The 21,287-nt window shown below is 38.5% G+C and overlaps 3 protein-coding genes across 5 annotated transcripts; 2 read left to right on the top strand and 1 right to left on the bottom strand.

Annotated features, from left to right (window-relative positions):
* The first annotated feature begins 469 nt into the window (after positions 1-469).
* On the top strand, positions 470-7,764 carry LOC131307503 (AP-3 complex subunit mu). The gene is made up of 8 exons (XM_058334038.1): positions 470-629; positions 1,689-1,788; positions 1,902-2,012; positions 3,402-3,491; positions 4,625-4,872; positions 6,263-6,472; positions 6,772-6,979; positions 7,247-7,764. The coding sequence occupies exons 1-8, from the start codon at positions 595-597 to the stop codon at positions 7,490-7,492; spliced, it is 1,248 nt and encodes a 415-aa protein (XP_058190021.1). The 5' UTR covers positions 470-594; the 3' UTR covers positions 7,493-7,764.
* A 333-nt stretch (positions 7,765-8,097) lies between these two features.
* On the bottom strand, positions 8,098-13,943 carry LOC131307504 (psbP domain-containing protein 1, chloroplastic). Of its 2 annotated transcripts, none has more exons than XM_058334040.1 (3): positions 13,637-13,943; positions 11,862-12,296; positions 8,098-8,477 (listed from the first exon to the last, which is right to left on the bottom strand). In XM_058334040.1, the coding sequence occupies exons 1-3, from the start codon at positions 13,811-13,813 to the stop codon at positions 8,256-8,258; spliced, it is 834 nt and encodes a 277-aa protein (XP_058190023.1). In that variant the 5' UTR covers positions 13,814-13,943; the 3' UTR covers positions 8,098-8,255. The 2 variants fall into 2 exon arrangements, with proteins under 2 accessions (XP_058190023.1, XP_058190022.1); XM_058334039.1 differs by having other exon boundaries at positions 11,862-12,408; positions 13,617-13,870.
* A 1,723-nt stretch (positions 13,944-15,666) lies between these two features.
* LOC131307502 (alkaline/neutral invertase A, mitochondrial) lies at positions 15,667-20,983 on the top strand. 2 transcript variants are annotated; one of them, XR_009194146.1, is made up of 6 exons: positions 15,667-16,628; positions 17,467-17,626; positions 17,828-18,039; positions 18,566-19,123; positions 19,205-19,253; positions 20,316-20,381. XR_009194146.1 is itself a non-coding variant. In XM_058334037.1 (6 exons), exons 1-6 carry the CDS (start codon positions 15,915-15,917, stop codon positions 20,640-20,642), a joined length of 1,956 nt encoding a protein of 651 aa, XP_058190020.1. In that variant the 5' UTR covers positions 15,667-15,914; the 3' UTR covers positions 20,643-20,983. The 2 variants fall into 2 exon arrangements, 1 of the variants encoding a protein (XP_058190020.1); XM_058334037.1 differs by having other exon boundaries at positions 18,566-19,059; positions 20,316-20,983.
* Positions 20,984-21,287: the final 304 nt, after the last annotated feature.

Genomic DNA, 21,287 nt, shown 5'->3' with positions numbered 1-21,287 from the left:
ATTTTTTAAGATCCAAAATACAATTAAAAAAAGTACTTTATTTTTCAAATAAGTACATATTTTTTTAATTAAAGGTAATGTATTATGAGAGAATGACATATCTCATCAAACGAAAAAAAGTTGTTACAAAATAAGGATCTTAGTAGTACGGGGCCTAAATCCTCCACCTTTCTCCCATTTTGTACATTTCCTCTTACCATTTTTCATTTTCACACGCTCTTTATTTTTATTTTTTTATATGTGTGTTTCTACATTTTCCCATGTTTTTTTTTTTTTTGTTGCAATGGACATTGACACAACTTACTTCATCGGCCAAAAACAAAATTAGGAGAAAATTGGAGTAAATAAAATCTCTCTCTGCATCGAGTCCTATATACTGTAAAAGACAAGTATTATTATGCATCATATTGGTTGAGAACTTCTATTTTTGTAATTGAAGAGCTTTTTCTATTTAAAGAGTTTCTAATTTTTTTTTTATAAAGGCTCAAAAGAGCTTAATTTCCAAATTCAGTTAAATTTTCAGATCATTTTGCTGCCTCAACAGTCAATTCAAATCCAACCTAGAGAGAGAGAGAAAGAGAGAGAGAGAGAGAGATGTTGCAGTGTATATTTCTTCTATCAGATTCTGGGTAAGCTTCTTCCAAAGCCTTCATTTCTTCTCTGCTAAATCCGTTATCTTTTGATTTGTTTCGAAATAAAAAATAAAATATTCTCGCTGACCATGTATAAATTCGACCTCAATTCCACTTCATGATATGCAGATCATAGCTATAGTATATCTGCCTATGGGCCGTTTGTATTACGTAATGTTGAAAGTCGGAATAACGTTATACTATGTTTGGTTGCTTGGAAATCGTCGCAAATGAAAAGAACACCTGAAATCTCCGAAAATTGCCACCCCTAAACTGTTTTGATCCGTCATTTTTTTTTTGTTCCCTCGATGCTCTTTGGTTTGGCTGTCCTACCCAATGTTTGTGCTAGGTTTCTCTTACAAATATTTCTGTAAAATTCTCATTTCTTACAGCCCCCTTGGATGGAGTGGTTTCATGAGAAAAGAAAGGAAAGGGTAATGGTTTCTTGTGAAATCACTCATTTGGATTGACCATTTTGGTGAGAAATGAAGAGAAGAGAACAAAAAAGAAATCTTTTGATTGACCCTTCCCCTTTCTCACCCATTTTTTTGTGAGATTGGGCGAGAAAGGGCTCCCCTTTCTTATCTCGTCCTTTCTCCCCATCCTAATGGGTTGTTCTCTTAGGAGTAAGAGATTTGCTATTCACTTGAATTGAGAGGAAAATAGTGTTTCTTATTGTTTTAAATAGATTAAATATGTACTCCGCCTACATCATGCTTAGAGTCTTATCTGTTACAGAGCTGGTCCGGAGCCTGGATATGTAGGTAAGAGGAGATACGTGAGTTAGTTAGCTGATAGTCAACACATGAAAGGCAGATCCTTTATAACATGTATCCGGTTATTAATACGAGTTATGCAGCGCGTTCCCTATCACGGAACACGATGTCCTCAACAGAGCTCAATTGAGAAAACGAGTTCATGTAGCCAACCGCAATTATTTGAGATTTAAGGCCTGGTTTGGTTTGGTGTGGTTTTATTAGATAAAGTAGAGGTAGAATAGTGAATTGGAAAGGTACAAAAAGGAAAACTATTGATTTGGATGTTTTACCTTTACAGGGAGGTAATGCTTGAGAAACAGCTCACTGGACATAGGGTTGATCGGTCCATATGTGCTTGGTTTTGGGAACAAGTAATATCACAAGGTGATTCCTTCAAGGTACCCACCTGTATTAGCCGTAAAAGCAATTGTAAAGACCAGCTTTAATTTCTTATCATGTGTTTTGGTTTGTTTTCGTAACCATTTGTAATTTGTTTGATGTTGTTTACTAGCTTGTGCCAGTAATTGCTTCACCTACACATTACATTTTTCAAGTTGGCCGTGAGGGTATCACATTCTTAGCATGCACCCAAGTTGAAATGCCGCCTCTAATGGGGATTGAGGTGAGATCCTTTAACTTATGCTTCCTAGTAGTATTTTGTTTTCAAGATGCTTGTCATGTCTTTGTTTAACAAATAGGAAATTCTTTCGTGTCAATGGTACTGAGTTAATCAATGATGAGGGTTCCATTAATGGCAGTCTGGGAGGGTTAGATTGGGTACATGCCTAACTTTTGGGCATATATTTTGGCATGTCTTTGTCTTTACAAGTTATTTGATAGCATTAGTGTGCAAGATTCCTAAATGCAAGACTTTGTTTTGTATTCTCCCTTAATTCAGGAGTGTTTGGTTTGGTAGCATTCATTTAGGCAATTAAATTGATTCCTTGAATTGCCATTTACTTCTGTTGGAAATTACAGTGTAGGGGCTCTGAATGTTGAACATTTCCAAAATTGCAAGATAAACTTACATCTTAGTATCGTATTCACCTTGAAAGAGAGGATTTAGGGGAGCCCTCTGATATCAAATGATTAATAACGACCAAAATCTGTATCCCTATTTTTTTTATAATAAACATGGACCAATTTTCCTATCTAGGAGTTACAACTACCAGATATGGATTAGCCAAATCACTCTTGTTTCAGTTTTTACAATTTAGCCACAATGACAACAGCAAGAACTATCAACTACTCTTCCCATTTTAGGCTGCTATAGCTAGTGAATAGTGATTATCTATTGGCAAGATGCATTAGATATTTTCAGTTCATTTTCTTTCATACAGGCTTTTTAGAATGGGCCTTGTTTAGGTAACTTGAGCGAGATACCTCAATCTATTCAGGAAGATGTATGTTGTGGTGATTTGTTATGTCATGTGAATGCCATCCTTTGATCCTAGGCCAATGAGAGCATATGCCATGTGTAAGAAGCTATATCTATATTAGGCCTAAAAGAACAGAAATGGTTTGGAGACTTAGTTGTGTTTAAGCAAAGGCTTTGAAAGGTGGATTGGAGCAACTGATCCAAAATGCAAAATTGTGGATTTTATGGTGAGATTGGAAAAGGAAAGACAATTGATCCTAATAAGGAGACATTTGCATGGGAGGCTCACGTTCATTGGATTACTTTTGAGCCACAACCAGGAAGTGAATCTTTGACGGGACCCCTGACATAGCAAGAAAGTTCTTTCTTGTCCAAAGATGTTCTCAGTCTCATCCCTCTGTTATATTTTCTAGCATTCTCATAATGCTTCCAATTGGCTGAGTTGATTTTTTTCCTCTAGCTTGATTACTCTAACTGGATTAAGCACTGGAATTAAGATATTCTTTGTGCTACAAATGCTTGATTTTCATATCCTCCTTAAGTTATGAAGTGAGTGGGGTTGCTTTACACAGCTAATGCTTCTTTAGGCATCAAAATCATCAATTTTCCGAATCTTTAACTCCTTGATAGTAGTTCCTTTGCAGGGTAGCCGATGTCCTCTCTGATTATCTTGGAGGGCTCAATGAAGATGTGATAAAAGATAACTTCGTCATCGTATATGAGGTATTTGCATGAAAATTTTCTTTCAGTGCTGATCGTATTGAAGAAATCATTGTACCAATTCTCAGCGTACCAGTCATGAACTTTATGTGCTTATTCAGCAACTCGTTGATGAATTGATGGTGGTTTGTTTGGTAGTTGTGTTTAAATTGGGTGGGACCATACCTGAAGTAATCTAAGTAACACAGCTTTTTCCGTGAATGCAATACTGCTGAAGTTAATCAAGTTGACTATGGAAAACTAAAATGAATTTTTGCAACAAATTAATAAGATGACGATTTAATGTTCCATGGAGAGGCTTAACGTCAACCTTTTTAAATGAAGATTAGACTTCCCATTTGTTTGGGCTTAGGAACTTTTACTTATAGTATCCTGTGAGTTTATCTGCATTCTGTAACCGGAATGGAAGAGATGATGGACACCTTCTTGGTACATTCTACAAAACTCCATCAGGAAAGCCCTTGGGTTCATGTAGATATCCCTTCATTGTTTAGTCCAAGTGATTCTGGAATTTGGTCTATGTCAGAACCTTTTAATTGTTCTGTGGACTTGGAAAACTTCTGGAACTTATACGCTGCCAGATAATTGCTCAGGCATAAAATTGGTGATGGGCCTAATGGCACCGACACTTGCTTATGGCAGCCCCTTGGCCCTTTGGCTGGTATCTGTGGCTCTATATTGCTTATGACGCTGGCACTTCATTGCCTGCTAAAGTTTCAGAAGTTATTCCCAACAGAGGTTGGAATTGGCCGTCTGGAACAAACATATGTATGACATCTTCTTCAATTTGGAGTCATCCATCGCTCAATTTCTTTTTTCCAATCCTAATCTAGCTGATGCAGCGGAGTGGACCGTTTCCCTTAATGGTTGATTATGTTCATGTCAGCTTTATGTTTTACTTTTAACTTTGTTCATTAATCTAAGATCAGATATGCTTACCATGATGAGCTCGAAATACAGCTGTCTTTTATCTCATTCTGTCATAAAAATCATTTTGATAGCTTGTATGAACATCTATCTTGAAGAAGCTCTCTTAACACCCTCCTGGCCCCCGGCCTCCTCCCCTTAAAATTTTGGCCAGTTTTGCTAGAACTCAAAAGCACCTTTATATTAAATTGGTATGTTGCAACTTGCAGCTTCTGGATGAGATGATCGATAATGGCTTCCCTCTCACGACAGAGGCAAACATTCTAAGAGAGATGATAGCTCCACCAAATATTGTTAGCAAAATGTTGAGTGTTGTGACTGGTAACAGTTCCAATGTGAGCACCACCCTTCCAAGTGCGACGGCATCTTGTGTTCCATGGAGGACAACAGACCTGAAACATTCAAGTAATGAAGTTTATGTTGATCTTGTTGAGGAAATGGATGCAACTATCAACAGGTATTTGCTTCGAGAATTTATTTTATCTTTGCCCCCTCTGGTAAAGAGATTTCTTACAGCGTATAAATAGCGGTAATAACAAACCTGTTTGTTTTTCAATTATGTATGGCGATTGGCAAATGACATTTGAGTGATATCTTCTTATGTACCTATTTCCTTTTGAGACAAATCAGAATAGAGAAAACAAGATTAGAAGAAACGGAGCCGCATGCACCAAAAATAAAGGAAAGGAACAGAAAAACCTAGTGTTCAGTACAGTCTACAGCATAGCAGAAAATATGTAGATTTATTTTGACTTCCCAATAATCATAGCCGGATTTTGTTCATGTAAATCTTGCGTAAACTTATGAGAGTCTGGAATAAGTAAGAAGTTCATTCTTGTTACTTTTGTCTTGTTAGCAACTATAGCTCACCGAGAAGCCTTTCATTTTGTCTTAGGTCAACCTTGTTCGTTGGATTTTCCCTTGAATTTACAGAACTTGAAACATTGAATTAAAGGATTCCTCTCTGGCTGGTAACCACTGCTAAATGACAGCTCCAAAAACCTTGCCATGCTCCTTCTGAGGTTTTAGATAAATTTCGTGATAGAAGTTTTCTGAATGGTTCTCACACCATAGTAGCATACAAGCAAGAATGTCATGACGAATATGTATTGGGACAATTAATTAGAGGTTGTTAAGTTGCAAAGCATTAAAATAGGATTCAGATACCTTTTCCCTCCCAACTTTCACTTCTCTACAAATAACGGTATATTATTTTTTTCTCCACCCCTGTTTTCTGTTTTTCCCGATTGTCTCCCCATTTGTTCTCATCTCTTTTTCTCCTACGAAGCACGTTTGTCAACTGTTTGGAAAACAGTAAATGCCTGAGCCTGGAGGGTTGGATTGTAATTCAGCGGCTGACATATATTCAATTCAGAAGACAAATGTCTTAAAGATCTCATGTCAGATGAGTCTTGAATTCATTTTCACAAGCAAATTAAATAATAGTTTTTGTTGTTCTGCTTTTTTTTTATAAACTGCTAGTCTGCTAGATGTAAAAAAAATATGATGGATATCCTAGTTCTGCAAATTTTGAAGTCTGGCTCTGTATTGGTCAGCTAGATATAAACAAGGATGAATGATGATCCCTATGTATTGCCCCTCCTCAGTTTTTCTGAAGTTTTTAAGTCTGGTTACTGATCTATTTGGATTTTTCACATGTTTTTTTTTCAACAATTGGGAATCTGATGGAAATGTTTTACTTTTCCGAGCTTGCTGTATCTTTGTCTCCCCCTCCAGTATTTGTATACTTGGTTATGTGGTTTTTGTGATCGTATGCATGAGACGTTTGTATGGCACAACTTGCTTTTATAGTGCTAACTTCCTCTCAATTTGCTTTTGCTGCTCAGGGATGGAGCCCTGGTGAAATGCGAGATATATGGTGAAGTTCAAGTGAATTCTCACCTCTCTGGGCTTCCCGATTTGACTCTTTCTTTTGCAAATCCTTCTATTCTGAATGATGTGAGATTCCATCCTTGTGTTCGGTTTCGTCCATGGGAATCCGACCAGCTTCTGTCCTTTGTGCCTCCTGATGGGCAGTTTAAGCTCATGAGTTACAGGTTTGTGAAGTTTTGAAAGTGAATGACCATTCCATTGGGACGGGAGGCCAAGGAATAACCGTTCCATCTCTTTCCATAATCATTCCATTAAACCAAACACCACCTAAGCAGAATATGGCAATCTTTAGTTTTCTTGGGTTAAGTCCTAAAATAAAACCAAAATATGCAGGCAAATGCATATAACAGTGCATGCCTGGAGGGAGTTTGGGGTTATTTTGATTGCAGTAGATTGCAAATTACTTTATTTATCATATCACCTAAGATTTTCTTACTTATGTCTTATTGTTATTCTTTTACAGGGTGAAAAAGTTGAAGAGTACTCCAATATATGTAAAGCCGCAGCTAACCTCAGATTGTGGGACGTGCCGTGTGAACGTTATGGTTGGAATGCGGAATGATCCTGGGAAAACAATTGACTCAATTACCGTGGAATTTCAACTGCCTCCTTGCGTTTTATCAGCTGATCTGACCTCAAATCATGGAACAGTACACATCCTTGCTAATAAGGTATCAAGCTTTTCCTTTCTCTGTATAAATCGCTCCACAAATCTATTGACCAAACACAACCTTAACTTTTCCCTCCTAAACGTGTGGAATCTTGTTTAGCTGTGCAAATAAGAATTTCCAGAGACCCCTTATCTTTTTTAGGTTATGTTTTCAGCTTTTTCTGGGCTCTTGTAGTACAGGATAGATTGCCATCCAGATACCTAGATTTTTCCATATGATCCATCTTCCCTGTTTGGCTTTTGACTTCTTACTGGCCATGCATTGCAGACCTGCTCTTGGTTAATCGGACGGATCCCAAAAGATAAAGCCCCATCTATGTCTGGGACGCTACTCCTTGAGACGGGTTTAGAGCGCCTTCACGTATCCCCCACATTTCAAGTGGGTTTCAGGATCATGGGTGTTGCTCTTTCTGGACTGCAAATAGATAAGTTGGATCTGAAGAACTCACCTAATCGCCCATACAAGGGTTTTCGAGCTCTTACGCGAGCAGGGGAGTTTGAAGTTAGGTCATAGCCTTGACTGTTGTGCCAATGTGGGTTCTGAAATGGAGATGCTCCTGCTAGGTGTGTGATCCTTCCTGTGGTTTTTCTGTTCTTGAATCTGAGTTCCATGGCATGGGTTTTCAGCAGAGTGCTTGTACTATTTTGTAGAAATTTATTCTGTCATAATTTGCCAATCAGATGGAGTGAAAGGACTAGGAAGCACAAAGATTGTCAAAATCTACGGGAGAAATCCACGACTGTAAACTTAATTTGGCAATGCAATAGCTGTAAGATTTGATTCGACGAGATCTTGGCATTTTGTTCTCTTTTTACCATTTGATCTGTTTTGACCAACAGGTTTGCCTCGATGCTTTCATATTTCAGCAAAATTAGATTCTGAAATTCAACTCTTGTTTTGAATAAGGCGGCTACTCTTTCAAAAAGTAGATTACCGGAGTTTTTATCCTTTCCTGCAATGAAGAACCGTTCTTTACAAATCTTGGCCGTTGTGAAAGAAGAAATTTGTTTGGAGATTAACAAGATATGTGAGCTTGAACTAATAGGAAAATAACGGCCTTGCTAACCTGATCTTCGAACGAATCAGTTAAATTACAGTAACATATAGACAAGAAAACATGTGAGAACGAAAGTTAATACTACGAACCAAGAAATGTACGTAACTCCAAGTTATTGGTTGCCAATAAAGCATTAAAAGTTGGAAAACAGAAAAGGAGCGACGAACAAAATCTTTGGATCATAAAATGCCTGAAAAAATCGTTCTGCGATGTAATGGATCAACCAGCTATCTTGTTCACTCTGAAGGAATCCATAACTCGCCTGAGATCAGTTTCCTCCTCTTCAAATACATTTTCAGGTGTTTGTAACCTCAATTCATACAACTGCTTGTTTTCAACTCCAAGAACTGAAAGGTAACGCCTATCCCACTCCAAACGAGCTACTCGGTCCTTTGGCATGACAGCTAACTCGTTGTTGTTTGCGTATGACTTTATATTCACCTACATAGAGCACAATAGGATAACCGTCATGGGAAACAAAGTGGATAATAGTTTGCGGCCACGTGCAAAAGTTCGCGGCCATGTACAAAAGCTCGTGGCCAGGTGCAAAAGTTTGCGGCCAAGAGCAAAAGCTTGTGGCCAGGTGCAAAAATTTGCGGCCAAAAGTAAAAGTTTGCGGCCTGGTACAATAGTTTAATAGTTTGCGGCCAGGTGCAAACGTTTGTGGCCAAGAGTAATAGATAGCGGCCAGTTGTGCTTTGTGTCCAGGTATGCAAAGTTCGAGGCCACGTGCAAAAGTTTGCAGCCAGGTACACAAAATTTGCAGCCATGTGCAAAAGTTCACGGCCATCTGCAATAGTTTGCGGCCATCTGCAAAAATTTGAGGCCAAGAGCAAAAGTTCGAGGCCAAGTGCAATAGTTTGCGGTTGGGTACAAAAGTGTGCGACCAAGAGCAATAGTTTGCAACCAGGTGTGTTTTGCATCTAGGTATGCAAAGTTTGCGGCCACGTGCAAAAGTTTGTGGCCAACACAAAATTTGCGGCCATCTGCAATAGTTTACGTCCAGGTGCAAAAGTTTGTGGTCAGGTGTGCTTTGCGTCCAGGTATGCAAAGTTAGTTGCCACGTGCGAAAGTTTGTGGCTAGGTACACAAAATTTCCAAAACCAGAAAAGCATTATCGGTCTTTCCGTATATCATGGAAAGCTTCTGTCCGGCAAAGCAGGCTAGTTAATAATCAACCGTCATATCATTCTACGTAATTGCCAAAATTGTAAGACAACCTCCATAATACCACAACTCGTCCAGATCCATCAAAGGTAGATTTCAAATTGTTTTTTCTTTTTTTATGAGTTTTCGTCTGTTTTCCGTTTTCAAAAGAGAAACTATAAAAAGCACAGAAACACTCATCATTCCCGCATTGTATCCACTTCTACTAACAAACCAGGGTTGTTTTCTTAAAACAGTTAGCCGGAGAAGTTTGTGAAGCTTTCCAGAAACTGAAAGTAGAAGACAAAAGAGCACGAAACAAGCCCTTAATTTTCACTTTGGAGGCTGAAATTAGCTGTCAAAACTATTCACCAGATAAGTAGATACTACTTATCTGGTAAAAGCGACGAAAATACTATGCACTGAAACCTTTGAACCCGTAGCCTACTAGTATAGAGTGCTGCTTACTAGTTTGATATTAAAGTCCACAAAATGCAAATCAGTTGACATTACTTTGTTGGCACATAAATTTCATCTAAAATTTGACGCATAACGTCAAATTAACAATGTTGGGCTTGCGGACTAAAAGGCATATAAAGAGCCTAAATGCATGTTGACTCAGCGAGCCCGCGAATCAACGAACACAATCAACACATGTTGGCCCGACAAGCCTAACTAGTATATGAGACTGCGGAAGAAGTAGCAGGACTACAAATCAATTGAACCATGTAAGCCAATATCTCGCAGGGCCTACAAATCAAATATTCGGTTGAACCATATAGGCCCGCATTTCACAGGCCCTACAAACCAAATATGGGTTCACGTAGTCTCAAATTAGGTAGTACATAGAGCCCAATAAACACTTCTATGGAATCAGAAGAATATTCCAAGGTGGATGCCATCAACATTCAAAATTTGAAGAGACTGAAAAGATATGATATCATCCTATCCTCTAGCAACAACTATTCAAATTCAAAAGAATTATTTGGCGGCCAAGCATCTGATGAAGGAAGCCCCTATAAATATGAGGTCCATCATCAAAGAAAGGGACCTCAGACCTCATCTCTCAACTCTTCGCCAGAACTCTCTCCGCCCAAACAAAAAAGCTATAAACACCTCTTCTCCCTTAACGTAGAAAATATACAAAGAGAGAAGATATACTCCATTCAAGCAAAACCACTACAATCTACAACCACTAAGCAACCTACTCGCTCACTACCACCTGCAATCTTCAGCAAACTTCGAAGATCAGCAAGAGTAAGCATACCAAGTGATAGGTAAAGGGTTTCAATCCTTCTAAATGTATCAAATATTCTTTGTTTTGATGAAAACAAGGGTTTTAAACCCCAATCATCAATAAAATTAAATTGTTCTAGTTTGTTTCCTGTTCTTTATTCTTCATTAATTGGAGGTTTTACTTTTGTAGTATGTAATTAACGATTTGAAATCCAAATCGAAAATAGGAGCCTACATATAAACAATCAACACTGTTCGCTTGAACAATGGATATTTGAGATATAGATTTCGAAGTGTGGGTAAATTCTACGGTTCAAAATTTATATATATATATATATATATATATATATATATATATATATATCAAATATCCACACTTCGAAATCTATATCTCAAATATCCACTGTTCAAGCGAATAGTGTTGATTGTTTATATGTAGGCTCTTATTTCCGATTTGAATTTCAAATAGTTAATTACATACTACAAAAGTAAAACCTCCGATTAATGAAGAACAAAAAACATGAAACAAACTAGAACAATTTAATTTTATTGATGATTGGGGTTTAAAACCCTTGTTTACATCAAAACAAAGAATATTTGATACATTTAGAGGGATTGGAACCCTTTACCTATCACTTAGTATGCTTACTCTTACTGATCTTCGAAGTTTGCTGAAGATTGCAGGTGGTAGAGAGCGAGTAGGTTGCTTAGTGGTTGTAGATTGTAGTAGTTTTGCTTGAATGGAGTATATCTTCTCTCTCTGAATATTTTCTACGTTGAGGGAGAAGAGGTGTGTATAACTTTTATGTTTGGGCGGAGAGTGTGATGGAGAAGAGTTGAGAGTTCTAGCGAAGAGTTGAGAGATGAGGTTTGAGATCCGAGGTCCCTTCCTTTGATGATGGACCTCATATTTATATGGGGTTCCTTAATTAGATGCTTGGCCGCCAAATAATTCCTTTGAATTTGAATAGTTGTTGCCAGAAAATAGGATGATATCATATCTTCTCAGTCTCTTCAAATTTTGAATGTTGGTTGCATCAGATGGCATCCACCTTGGAATATTCTTTTGCTTCCGCAGAAGTGTTTCTTAGGCTTTATGTACTACCTAATTTGAGACTACGTGAACCCATATTTGGTTTGTAGGCCCTGTGAAATGCGGGCCTATATCCTTCAACAGAATATTTGATTTGAAGGCCCTGCGAGATATTGGCTTACATGGTTCAACTGATATGTAGTCCTGCTACTTCTTCCGCAGGCTCATATACTTGTTAGGCTTGTCAGGCCAACATGTGTTTGTTGATTCGCGGGCTCGCTGGGTCAACATGCATTTAGGCTCTTTATATGCCTTTTAGTCCGCAAGCCCAACATTGTTAATTTGAAGTTATGCGTCAAATTTTAGATGAAATTTATGTGCCAACATACTTGATTCCACGAAAGCCTTACCTCAACTTGATAATACATCTTCCCATCATCAGCTACTCTTGAAGATGTGGAAAGAATACTCGACTCGCGCCTGACTCCAAGCCTAGTTGACATGAACTCTGTCAAATACTGCTTAAGCACTTTCTTTGCAGCATCTTCTGGTGAACCCAAATCTTCTACACTCTTGTAGCTAGAAGATGAAGGCGAAGAGAATTCCACCGAAATATTCTCATCGAGAACAAATGGGTCCCTGAAGAAAACATCAGCACCAGCTCCTCGGACTTCAATCCAATTTCTAGGGTACTTGAATGAATAGCCATCAAAAGTATCTATATACTCCCTCAATTCAACCAATTGTTGTGCAATTGCAGTGTCGTGCAGATCTACCCGTGACAAGATATAACTTGAAAAGATCAATGTCGCTGCATTCCTCCTTGAAATTGCAAAATCTTTAGTCTGATCATATAATAGAAAATATTCTGTGAGAAGCCATCGCATGTGGGAGAATGCCGTAGACCATGGAGACGTAGGCAAATACACCAAGAATGGTAATTTACAGGACATAAATCTGCGCACTCAAGGACATTGAGACCTCCTTAGTGAAAAAGTACTACTAGTAAAATGCTTATCCAACTATTTTTGGATAGGGAAACGCAAAAAGTTTAATAGCTACTCAGATCAGAAGTAACCTGAGGCTCATAGGAATCGATACATTGCAATATGTACACAACAGGTTTCTCTTTGATTGACAATGCTATGCCGTCTTTTTTTCTTTTTCCTAGCCAGTGCATTTTCAAAAAGATTGCCATGGTGAAATTGGCAAATTGATGTGATTTTTGTAAATGGTAAGTTGCTAACCAAGCACACCGCTCAAGCCTATCAGATGTTTATCTTCCAACAAAGTCCTTTGTACGGATGGAGACACTGTTGAAGAGACTTCCAAGATAAACCTACTACAACTTTTATTCCTTTTGTATCATAAAGTAAATATGAGTTTACACCACAATGTTGCAACATTAAGTTTCTACATCTATCCAAAATCAACCAACTCTTCAGTCATTAAACTTACACACACTCGCGCGCACTCAAATTACTCATTACGTAGTGAGTGTCCGTCTCTTTAGAGCTTTTACAAGACTTATAACCCTTACTGTTTCTTAACACGCACCCAAAATTCAAATAAAAACTCCTTAAAACAATGTCTATCCATTGAATCAAACTTATGGTATCAAATTGAGTTTTACTCAAATTTTCACTCAATGAAGGAAGACTCAAACCTCGAATTTTGGAAGGCTTTTTTGTGCCTATCCAATCTCTAATTTTTCCATTGATGACATTCTAACTCAATTTGCGCTTAAATTTGTTTGTTTGTTTTTTTCCCATTGAACTGCTTCGTACCAAGGGTGAGATCACGCTATATTTTTTGTCTTCAAAGAGGCGCCAAAATACCGCTTGTTTCCCGTAAAGATACTAAAAATGCCATTTAAACAACAAATTTAAGAGAAATGAATTGTCTTGAATAGTGGGTATTTTGCCGAAAATACCGTTTAGACAATAGCGTGAACCCACCCTAAATACCAAATGAAGCTTTCACGCAGATTTTTACTCAAATTTAAGTGAAAGTATGAGCTAAGGCTGGAGACGGGAATCACAATTTAACTGGTGGTGTCACATGGGAATCTCAATTTCGAGCTACATCAATTACTCCTTCAAAACAGCCTAAAGATAAAAATACTCCTATAAAAAAGCGTGTGAGAGGCAAGAGAGCTTCGAAACCTGATCCCTAGAACACTTACAGTTTGGGCTTTGCAAGAAAATGAGGGGCGACGACGACGGCAAGAACCTCGTGAATTTCGGAATGCGGTGAGCCAGTGCGACGGCGAGGCGACCCCCGGGGAAGGAGACGCCATGGTAAGCCGATGACCCGCAGCAGAGAGGGGCGGCGGGGGCAGCAGTTCGAGCACTGCAGCCATATTTAGAGAGAGAGAGAGAGAGAGAGAGAGAGAGAGAGAGAGCCGAAGGGAGGGAGGGAGGGAGGTGGTACTTCAACTGGAATTGGATAGAGGTGGTTGGTGATTTAGATCATGTGTAAACGACTCCATTATGAGCTCCGCGGAGGGGGCGTTTTCGCTAAATTAAATTGATTAAAAGCACATGTTTTTACAAATTTTTAGACAAATCATTCTCCTCATAAATATTTATTAAAGTAATTTAGCGAAAATAGTTTGATTATTGTCACTATTTTTATAGTATAATAATATAGTAAAAAAAACGCACCTGAGTGTCCATACAATAGATTGATTAAAAAGGTTTTTAATTGGATTCATCAAGATTATTCATTTTCTTAAACTTATTGGATAGATCATTCATTCAAGACGACAGCTGACACTAACTAAAATAAGTACTTATTTTTTGAATTAAAGATGATGCATTGTGAGAGATTAATATGTCTTGTAAAACAAAAAATAAGTACTTACAAAAAAAAAATTAACGAAACGGAGCCTCAATAAATTGAGGGTTGGATCAATTCGGACTTTATTGAGGGTTGGATCAATTCGGACTATGGTAACAAACATAACCAACCAAACATTCGATCAATCCGGACATGTATAGCTAACTCTTCACTAGTTTGTCAAGCAATAACCACCACCTGTTTTTTGTTTTTTTCCCCCATAATTTATATATCTGCTGAGTTAATCAGGGTATTATTTTGTTAGTCAACGGAGGTTCAGAGACTATCTGTAATCCTGAACTCCAAACCTGTTCTCCGTGAGACTCGAACACTGGCCATAGTAGAAAAACACATGAGCAAACCAATTCAACTAACCTCGGTTTCTCAACCAGCACTTGTTGGACATAACCAATGTCACCTTGCCACTTAATCACCGTGAGATGTAACCAACATTACTTTGGCCACCTAATTTGAATCACTTGAAGATTTAACAACTATTCCCCTCCGTACCATAATGTTTGTCCGGTCCGTAAAACGAGGACGTAAAAATAATGAATAATTTTTACAAGAAAAACTCCAAATTTTTTTAACAATTCACTAGATATCGATGAGTTCTTTAAATTTATGATGACAAAAATTGAATCTTTCCTTGAAAAAATTACATTATTTTTTAGATCTCGTTTTGCGAACCGGATAAACATTTTGGGATAGAAAGATTAATATTTCCACTCCCTACTTGCACCACCTCATCACAGTCAAACCATTAGCACTTTGTCTTTGTCCTTCTGTTTCATCACAACCATTAGCACACCACACGCACAAACTTTCGCTTAGCACATGATACACACACTAACAAAAATTCGATTATGCCCCCAAATTGACCAAAAGTTGCGCGGCAATGCCAAGGTACGTAGTGCAATGCCAAGGAACATAGTGCAATTTATAATTCGCTACAAAAGCTGGCTAACGGGGATATTCCTACATACGAGAACACAGTAGTGAAGAAGGTAATAGCCGAAATAGGATGTTAGTTATAGGAATAACGCCAACTATTCCAAGTAGTGTGAATTGTGATGTTGGTCCAGTTAACGACGACCATTATTACTACGAGAAAAGGCTGTGTTACTGGTGCTGGAGTCGTGGTTATTAGGCAGCAGTGTTGGTTATGTCAGCATATTTTCTGAAAGTTAACCTAATGGAAGAGTAATAGCCGGGGTTGATGGTAATAAAAGTCGGAAGCCATACGGTGAAAGCGTAATTTCCAGTGCCTCAGAGGTACTAATGTAGTTACAGTAAAAGCCAAGGAAGACTGGTGTATTTTACCCTTGCTCATGTCATTCTCGCTTTTCCTTTCAAAAAAATCAACAGCCCTTCAATTTCACCGCTCACACAAATAGCAAACCCCATGAGACCATTCTTCTTGTTCTCCAGAAAACTTCAGGTATAAATTTCCCTCACTTCACGTCAATCTCTCTCTACCTCCCACGGCTCTATAACTGTAAGTTCCAAGCAATTACCAATCATTCCGATGTCACAAGTTACAGAATATCAAAATAGATTTTTCACATCGTTCATTTCCATATATTATTGTTTCTGATTATTTTCTACGCATAATTGCTCCCATGGCAATGAAACCCTGTTGTAGAATCCTCTTCCACGGCCGGAGCCCGGCTTTTTTCGGCTTCCCGTCCCCAAAATGCCACTACCCTCTTACCAATAGCCAATCTAATTTTGGGTTCAACCATGCTCATAACCGTAAATTTTATAGCAACCCACCTCGAATATTGGGTTTCGGAGGCATGAGCGATCGAGCCCGGAAACCATTTTGTGCCTCTAGTTTGAATTGGGGCCAATCTAGGGTTTTGTATAGTACTTGTAATGGTGGTGTAGATAGGGGTGTACATGTGATTTGTAGGGTTGCATCGAATGTGAAAAATTATGCGAGTTCGGTGGAGACCATTGTGAATGAAAAGAATTTTGAGAGGATATATGTTCAGGGTGGCAATGTAGGGAGAGATGAAGAATCTAGGGTAGAAGATGATGGTGGGAATGTGAATAAGGACAATTCGAAAGGTTTGCACAAGGTTGAGGTGTTAAATTGTGGTAAAGAAGAGTCCGTGGTTGAGAAGGAGGCATGGAAGCTATTGCAGAATGCAGTTGTATCATATTGTGGGAACCCAATTGGGACCGTGGCAGCAAATGATCTGGCTGACAAGCAACCACTTAACTATGATCAGGTTTTCCTTCGGGATTTTGTTCCGTCTGCTCTGGCTTTCTTGCTTAAAGGGGAGGCAGAGATTGTGAGGAACTTCCTCCTCCATACCTTGCAACTGCAGGTAATTTTCATTGCTTTATGTATGTTAAGCAGTTATGGTTTCACAGTTTCCCCTTCACTCATAAGTCATAACGTATGATGAAGGAAGGTCTACCTATGCATTTGGAAATTATCATGTTTTGGGTCCATGAACCTCGTGATTTACTTTTTCTTTTGGATTAGGTAAGTTGGATGGTACGCCTTGCACAGTGCTTCACTTCCACAAAAAAAAGGAAAAAACTAAAACCCTGTACTTTTGGTCAATTTGGCCAAGTTGCAAACTTAACCCCATATCAGGAATTTGCATTTAGTGTGACAGGAAATTAGACATGCAGCTGTTATGTAGGCTAGCCTAGTTCATTAACACTCTAGCCCCCCAAGTCTCTCTTGATATATTTACTGTCCTATTTCTTGATTTGATAGATCAAGTTGCAAGTTGCACGATTGTCGCATGGTTGGTTCCTTCTCATTGTCTGAAACAAAAGTTAATGGATGTTGACGTTGAATAATGTGTCAGTTTTCAATGGGCCTAGCCAGGCCTTAGCTTTTACCTTCTCAATTGCCGTTGAAGCTGATCTTGTGTGCTTAATACAGGCAAAAAGAGTTGCATTCATTCAATACGTTAAATGCTTCAGTGCAGGCCATTTTTCATGGCTGGTCCTTTCAGAATTTCCTTTTTGTGATTTTATCGACGAATATGTTACTTCTTCGTTATGTCTACTAGTGTATGTTGCCTCAGGGAAGAGGTTAGTTGGAATGTTATGCCAACTAGTATTTTATCTCTTGCTTGTAAAGTTTACCCAATGTTTCATGTATTGTTAATGGAGCTTTCTAAGTGTTGTTCCTGTTTTTTTTGGTAGAGCTGGGAGAAAACAGTGGACTGCTACAGTCCGGGGCAGGGTTTAATGCCAGCAAGCTTTAAAGTTCGAACTGTGCCTCTTGATGAGAACAAGTTGGAAGAAGTTTTAGACCCAGATTTTGGTGAATCAGCTATTGGCCGCGTTGCTCCTGTAGACTCTGGTAAGCTTTGAGAGGGTTCATTTGTAGCCTTTAAAAGGTTAAGGTCAAATGACATTTTTCTTGCAGTCTAGTTGGTTCATTTCGATGTCCATGTTTTGCATTTACAAGTTCTCTTGAACAAGATGATGACTTAGTGGGCTGTTGAGTCACGCATCAAATGTTTTGGGCTTACTTTTTTCCTCATATTGACTTCTATGATAGGGTTGTGGTGGATTATTTTATTGAGAGCTTATGGCAAGATCACTGGTGACTACACTCTACAAGAAAGGGTAGATGTCCAAACGGGCATAAAGCTTATTTTAAACTTGTGTTTGTCTGATGGATTCGATATGTTTCCTACCCTCTTGGTCACTGATGGCTCGTGTATGATAGACCGACGAATGGGTATCCATGGTCACCCCCTTGAGATTCAAGTGAGTTGATGTTTTCCAGTCTTTCGTTGCTACCTTGCCATATATTGCTTTTGTTAAGATTCAGTGCCATTTGCAAATCAACCGCGTTGGCCCTAAAACTGTGCCTTCAAGTTCTATTTCTGGTGGTTTCACTTAAAATGACGTTTGTTTTCTATGTTTCAAAAGCTGAGAAAATCATGTCTGTTTTGGTGGAAAATGGTGAGATCTCACTTTTAAGTAGTCAGATTCATGTCTTGAACGTTTAAACCAACATGACCGTGTGATAATTTGCGCTGCATCTTGGAAATGTTGATGTTTTTGATACTAAGGGAGGTTTGTTTTTCCTTGGAGTGCTTCCATCTTGTGCCCGTTGGAGGATCTTCGGACAAAGCTGGTAGAGATACCTTATTTTATACCATGGGGTATCAATTTATAGCTTTGAAGTGATTTCGTGTGTACCTATGGATTCTTGTGACAAACATTTTTGTCCCCCTCTGTCAACTTTGGTAATTTTATCTCATGACGCATGCAAATGTTTATTTCATAGGCCTTATTCTACTCAGCTCTGAGGTGTTCCCGGGAAATGCTCTCTGTTGACGAAGGTTCCAAGAATTTGGTGAGAGCCATTAATGATAGACTTAGTGCATTGTCATTTCACGTCAGGGAATATTATTGGGTTGATATGAAAAAGATCAATGAGATATACAGGTATAAGACAGAGGAATATTCCACAGATGCCACTAACAAGTTCAATATCTACCCTGAACAAATCCCTCATTGGTTGGTGGATTGGATTCCAGAAAAGGGCGGTTATCTGATTGGCAATTTACAGCCTGCTCACATGGATTTTAGGTTCTTTACGCTTGGAAATCTCTGGTCCATTGTTTCATCTCTGGGTACTCCAAGACAAAACAAGGCTGTTTTGAATTTGATTGAGGCCAAATGGGATGATCTGATGGGGCACATGCCTATCAAGATATGTTACCCTGCTTTAGAATATGAAGAGTGGCGTATAATCACAGGCAGTGACCCAAAGAATACGTGAGTGCTCTCTACGACTTTCTTCACTTTGTATGTGTATTTGTGCACGAGTGAGCGAACTCAAGTGTGTAGAGTTTATGCTGCTAGCTACCTTTGTGATGGCTTTTTGCATCTTTACTCATATGGAATGTATTTTGATTTGCAGCCCTTGGTCGTATCACAACGGGGGATCTTGGCCAACCCTTTTATGGCAGGTAATTTTGGATTTGCTGGTAGTGTTTACGTACAAAGCGATACCCATTGAATGCTAGTTTTTTGAATTTGTTGTTCACATAGTTACTCAATGTCCCAAGCAGAAATTAACCAGTTTTACTTGGTCTTCTAGCGGGAACCAGACTTGCTTTTGGCCCTCTTGGGACCTTGACAGCAATCTCATGGTAGATAGTCAGATTCATGCTTGAGTCCTGTTCAGCCATTTTTGTGGGAGATTGTATGCCACTTATTCATTCTTATTAGGAAATCATAACAAAGGTCCAAAGTTAAAAGGGTCCATGTTCTAAACTGCAGCTTACAATTTACAAAAAAAATAGTGAAATCAAGGAAAAATATTGAAAGAAGAAAGTGTCAAACTAAAATCATGTAGCTATGAGTAGGAACAACAAAATTGAAGGACATATATACTATAACTAACAAGACCACTACCTATTGATATTTTCCCTTAGTTTACTCAGAATGGTGGTTGAAAACTTGAAACAGTCAGAAGACTCAGCTTATCTTGAAGACTTCACATCTTGTTTGTCTATTTTCACTTTCGTAATCCTGCTAGTCATTGTTAATCTCTCTCTCTCTCTCTCTCTCTCTCTCTCTCTCTCTCTTTTGTGTGTGGCTCAGCAGCCACTGTTAATCTTTGTTTCCTAACATGGGTGCCTTATCATGGTGCTGAATTTTTTAAAATTTAGTATTATGGTTTTCCAATGAGGTGTAAGTGGTGGATCCTTAGCACTTTCTCGATCAGGAAAATAAACAGAAGTGTTATCTAAAAGTGTATTCTTCCATTATCGTTTTCTTTTGGGGAAAGTTTGATCATACAGGAATCTAAATTGGGAAAATTGCACGTCAAAATTGTTTGTCCAAATATTTTAAATAACCCTGAAAAAATGTAATCAGTTAGGTTAAAAACCCTGAAAAATGTAATGAGTTTTGTGTTTATAGGAATAGATTTTGACATAGTCCTGGGGTTCTTTAGCCTTGATTTGGCTTAGTATTATTTGCTAAAATGTTCTCATATCCGTCACTCTTTCTATAATCATTTTCAGTTCACATTGGCTTGCATGAAGATGGGCAGACCAGAACTTGCTAGGAAAGCAGTTGATTTGGCTGAGAAGAGACTTCCATTAGACCGTTGGCCTGAATATTACGACACGAGGAATGGAAAGTTCATTGGAAAGCAAGCCCGACTCTACCAAACGTGGTCAATTGCTGGCTTCTTGACATCTAAAATGCTGTTGGATAATCCAGAGATAGCTTCGTTGTTATACTGGGAGGAAGACTATGAACTTCTGGAGATCTGTGTTTGTGCTCTTCGGGACTCTGGACGGATAAAATGCTCCCGTGGCGCCGCAAAGTCTCAGATTCTTGTTTAGAAACCTGATGTAAATTGTAGCCTCTGCTTCAGGATAGGGAAATAGAAAATCATAGCAATTTTCTGCTTGGAAAATTTCGACGGCAAGATATCTGTTTCGGTTTTTTTTTTCCCAACACGTTACTGTACAATATTCACTGGTTTGTTCTCCGATCAATGAAACAAGTTGATCGGTGTTTTTGCTTCGAATAATTGTTTTTTTGAGACCCCAAAAATATTAATTTGGGTCCTTGATCAATTGTATGTGTTATACCATATATGATACAGCATTGGTTTTTCTTTGTTTTTCATCTGTAATGAATCTCTTCATGATACTGTTTTTCTGGGCTTACTTTTCCATTATGTAAAGAACTTTTGGCTCAATGATTAGCGTTATTATTTGGGAAAATGACGGCCCAGGACGTGTTTTGATAATTAATACCCGTCAAGGACATGCTGAGAACATTTGAGTACATTTGTTAATGCTGAAAATGTCCTTAGAGGGTATTAATTATCAAACACGTCCTTGGCCGTCATTTTCCCTTATTATTTAGCAATTGTAGTGGGCCGAACATATGGACAACGACCTGGACAGAATGGTGTAGCCCACTAAGGCCCAGTGTGGTGTAGACCGAACGGTGTAGCCCACAAAGGCCCAGTGTGCCTC

Source organism: Rhododendron vialii, chromosome 11a (assembly GCF_030253575.1).
Source record: "Rhododendron vialii isolate Sample 1 chromosome 11a, ASM3025357v1".
Classification (NCBI taxonomy): Eukaryota; Viridiplantae; Streptophyta; class Magnoliopsida; order Ericales; family Ericaceae; genus Rhododendron; species Rhododendron vialii.
The sequence above is the reverse complement of the archived record's forward strand: the minus strand, read 5'-3'. Positions and strand labels throughout refer to the sequence as shown.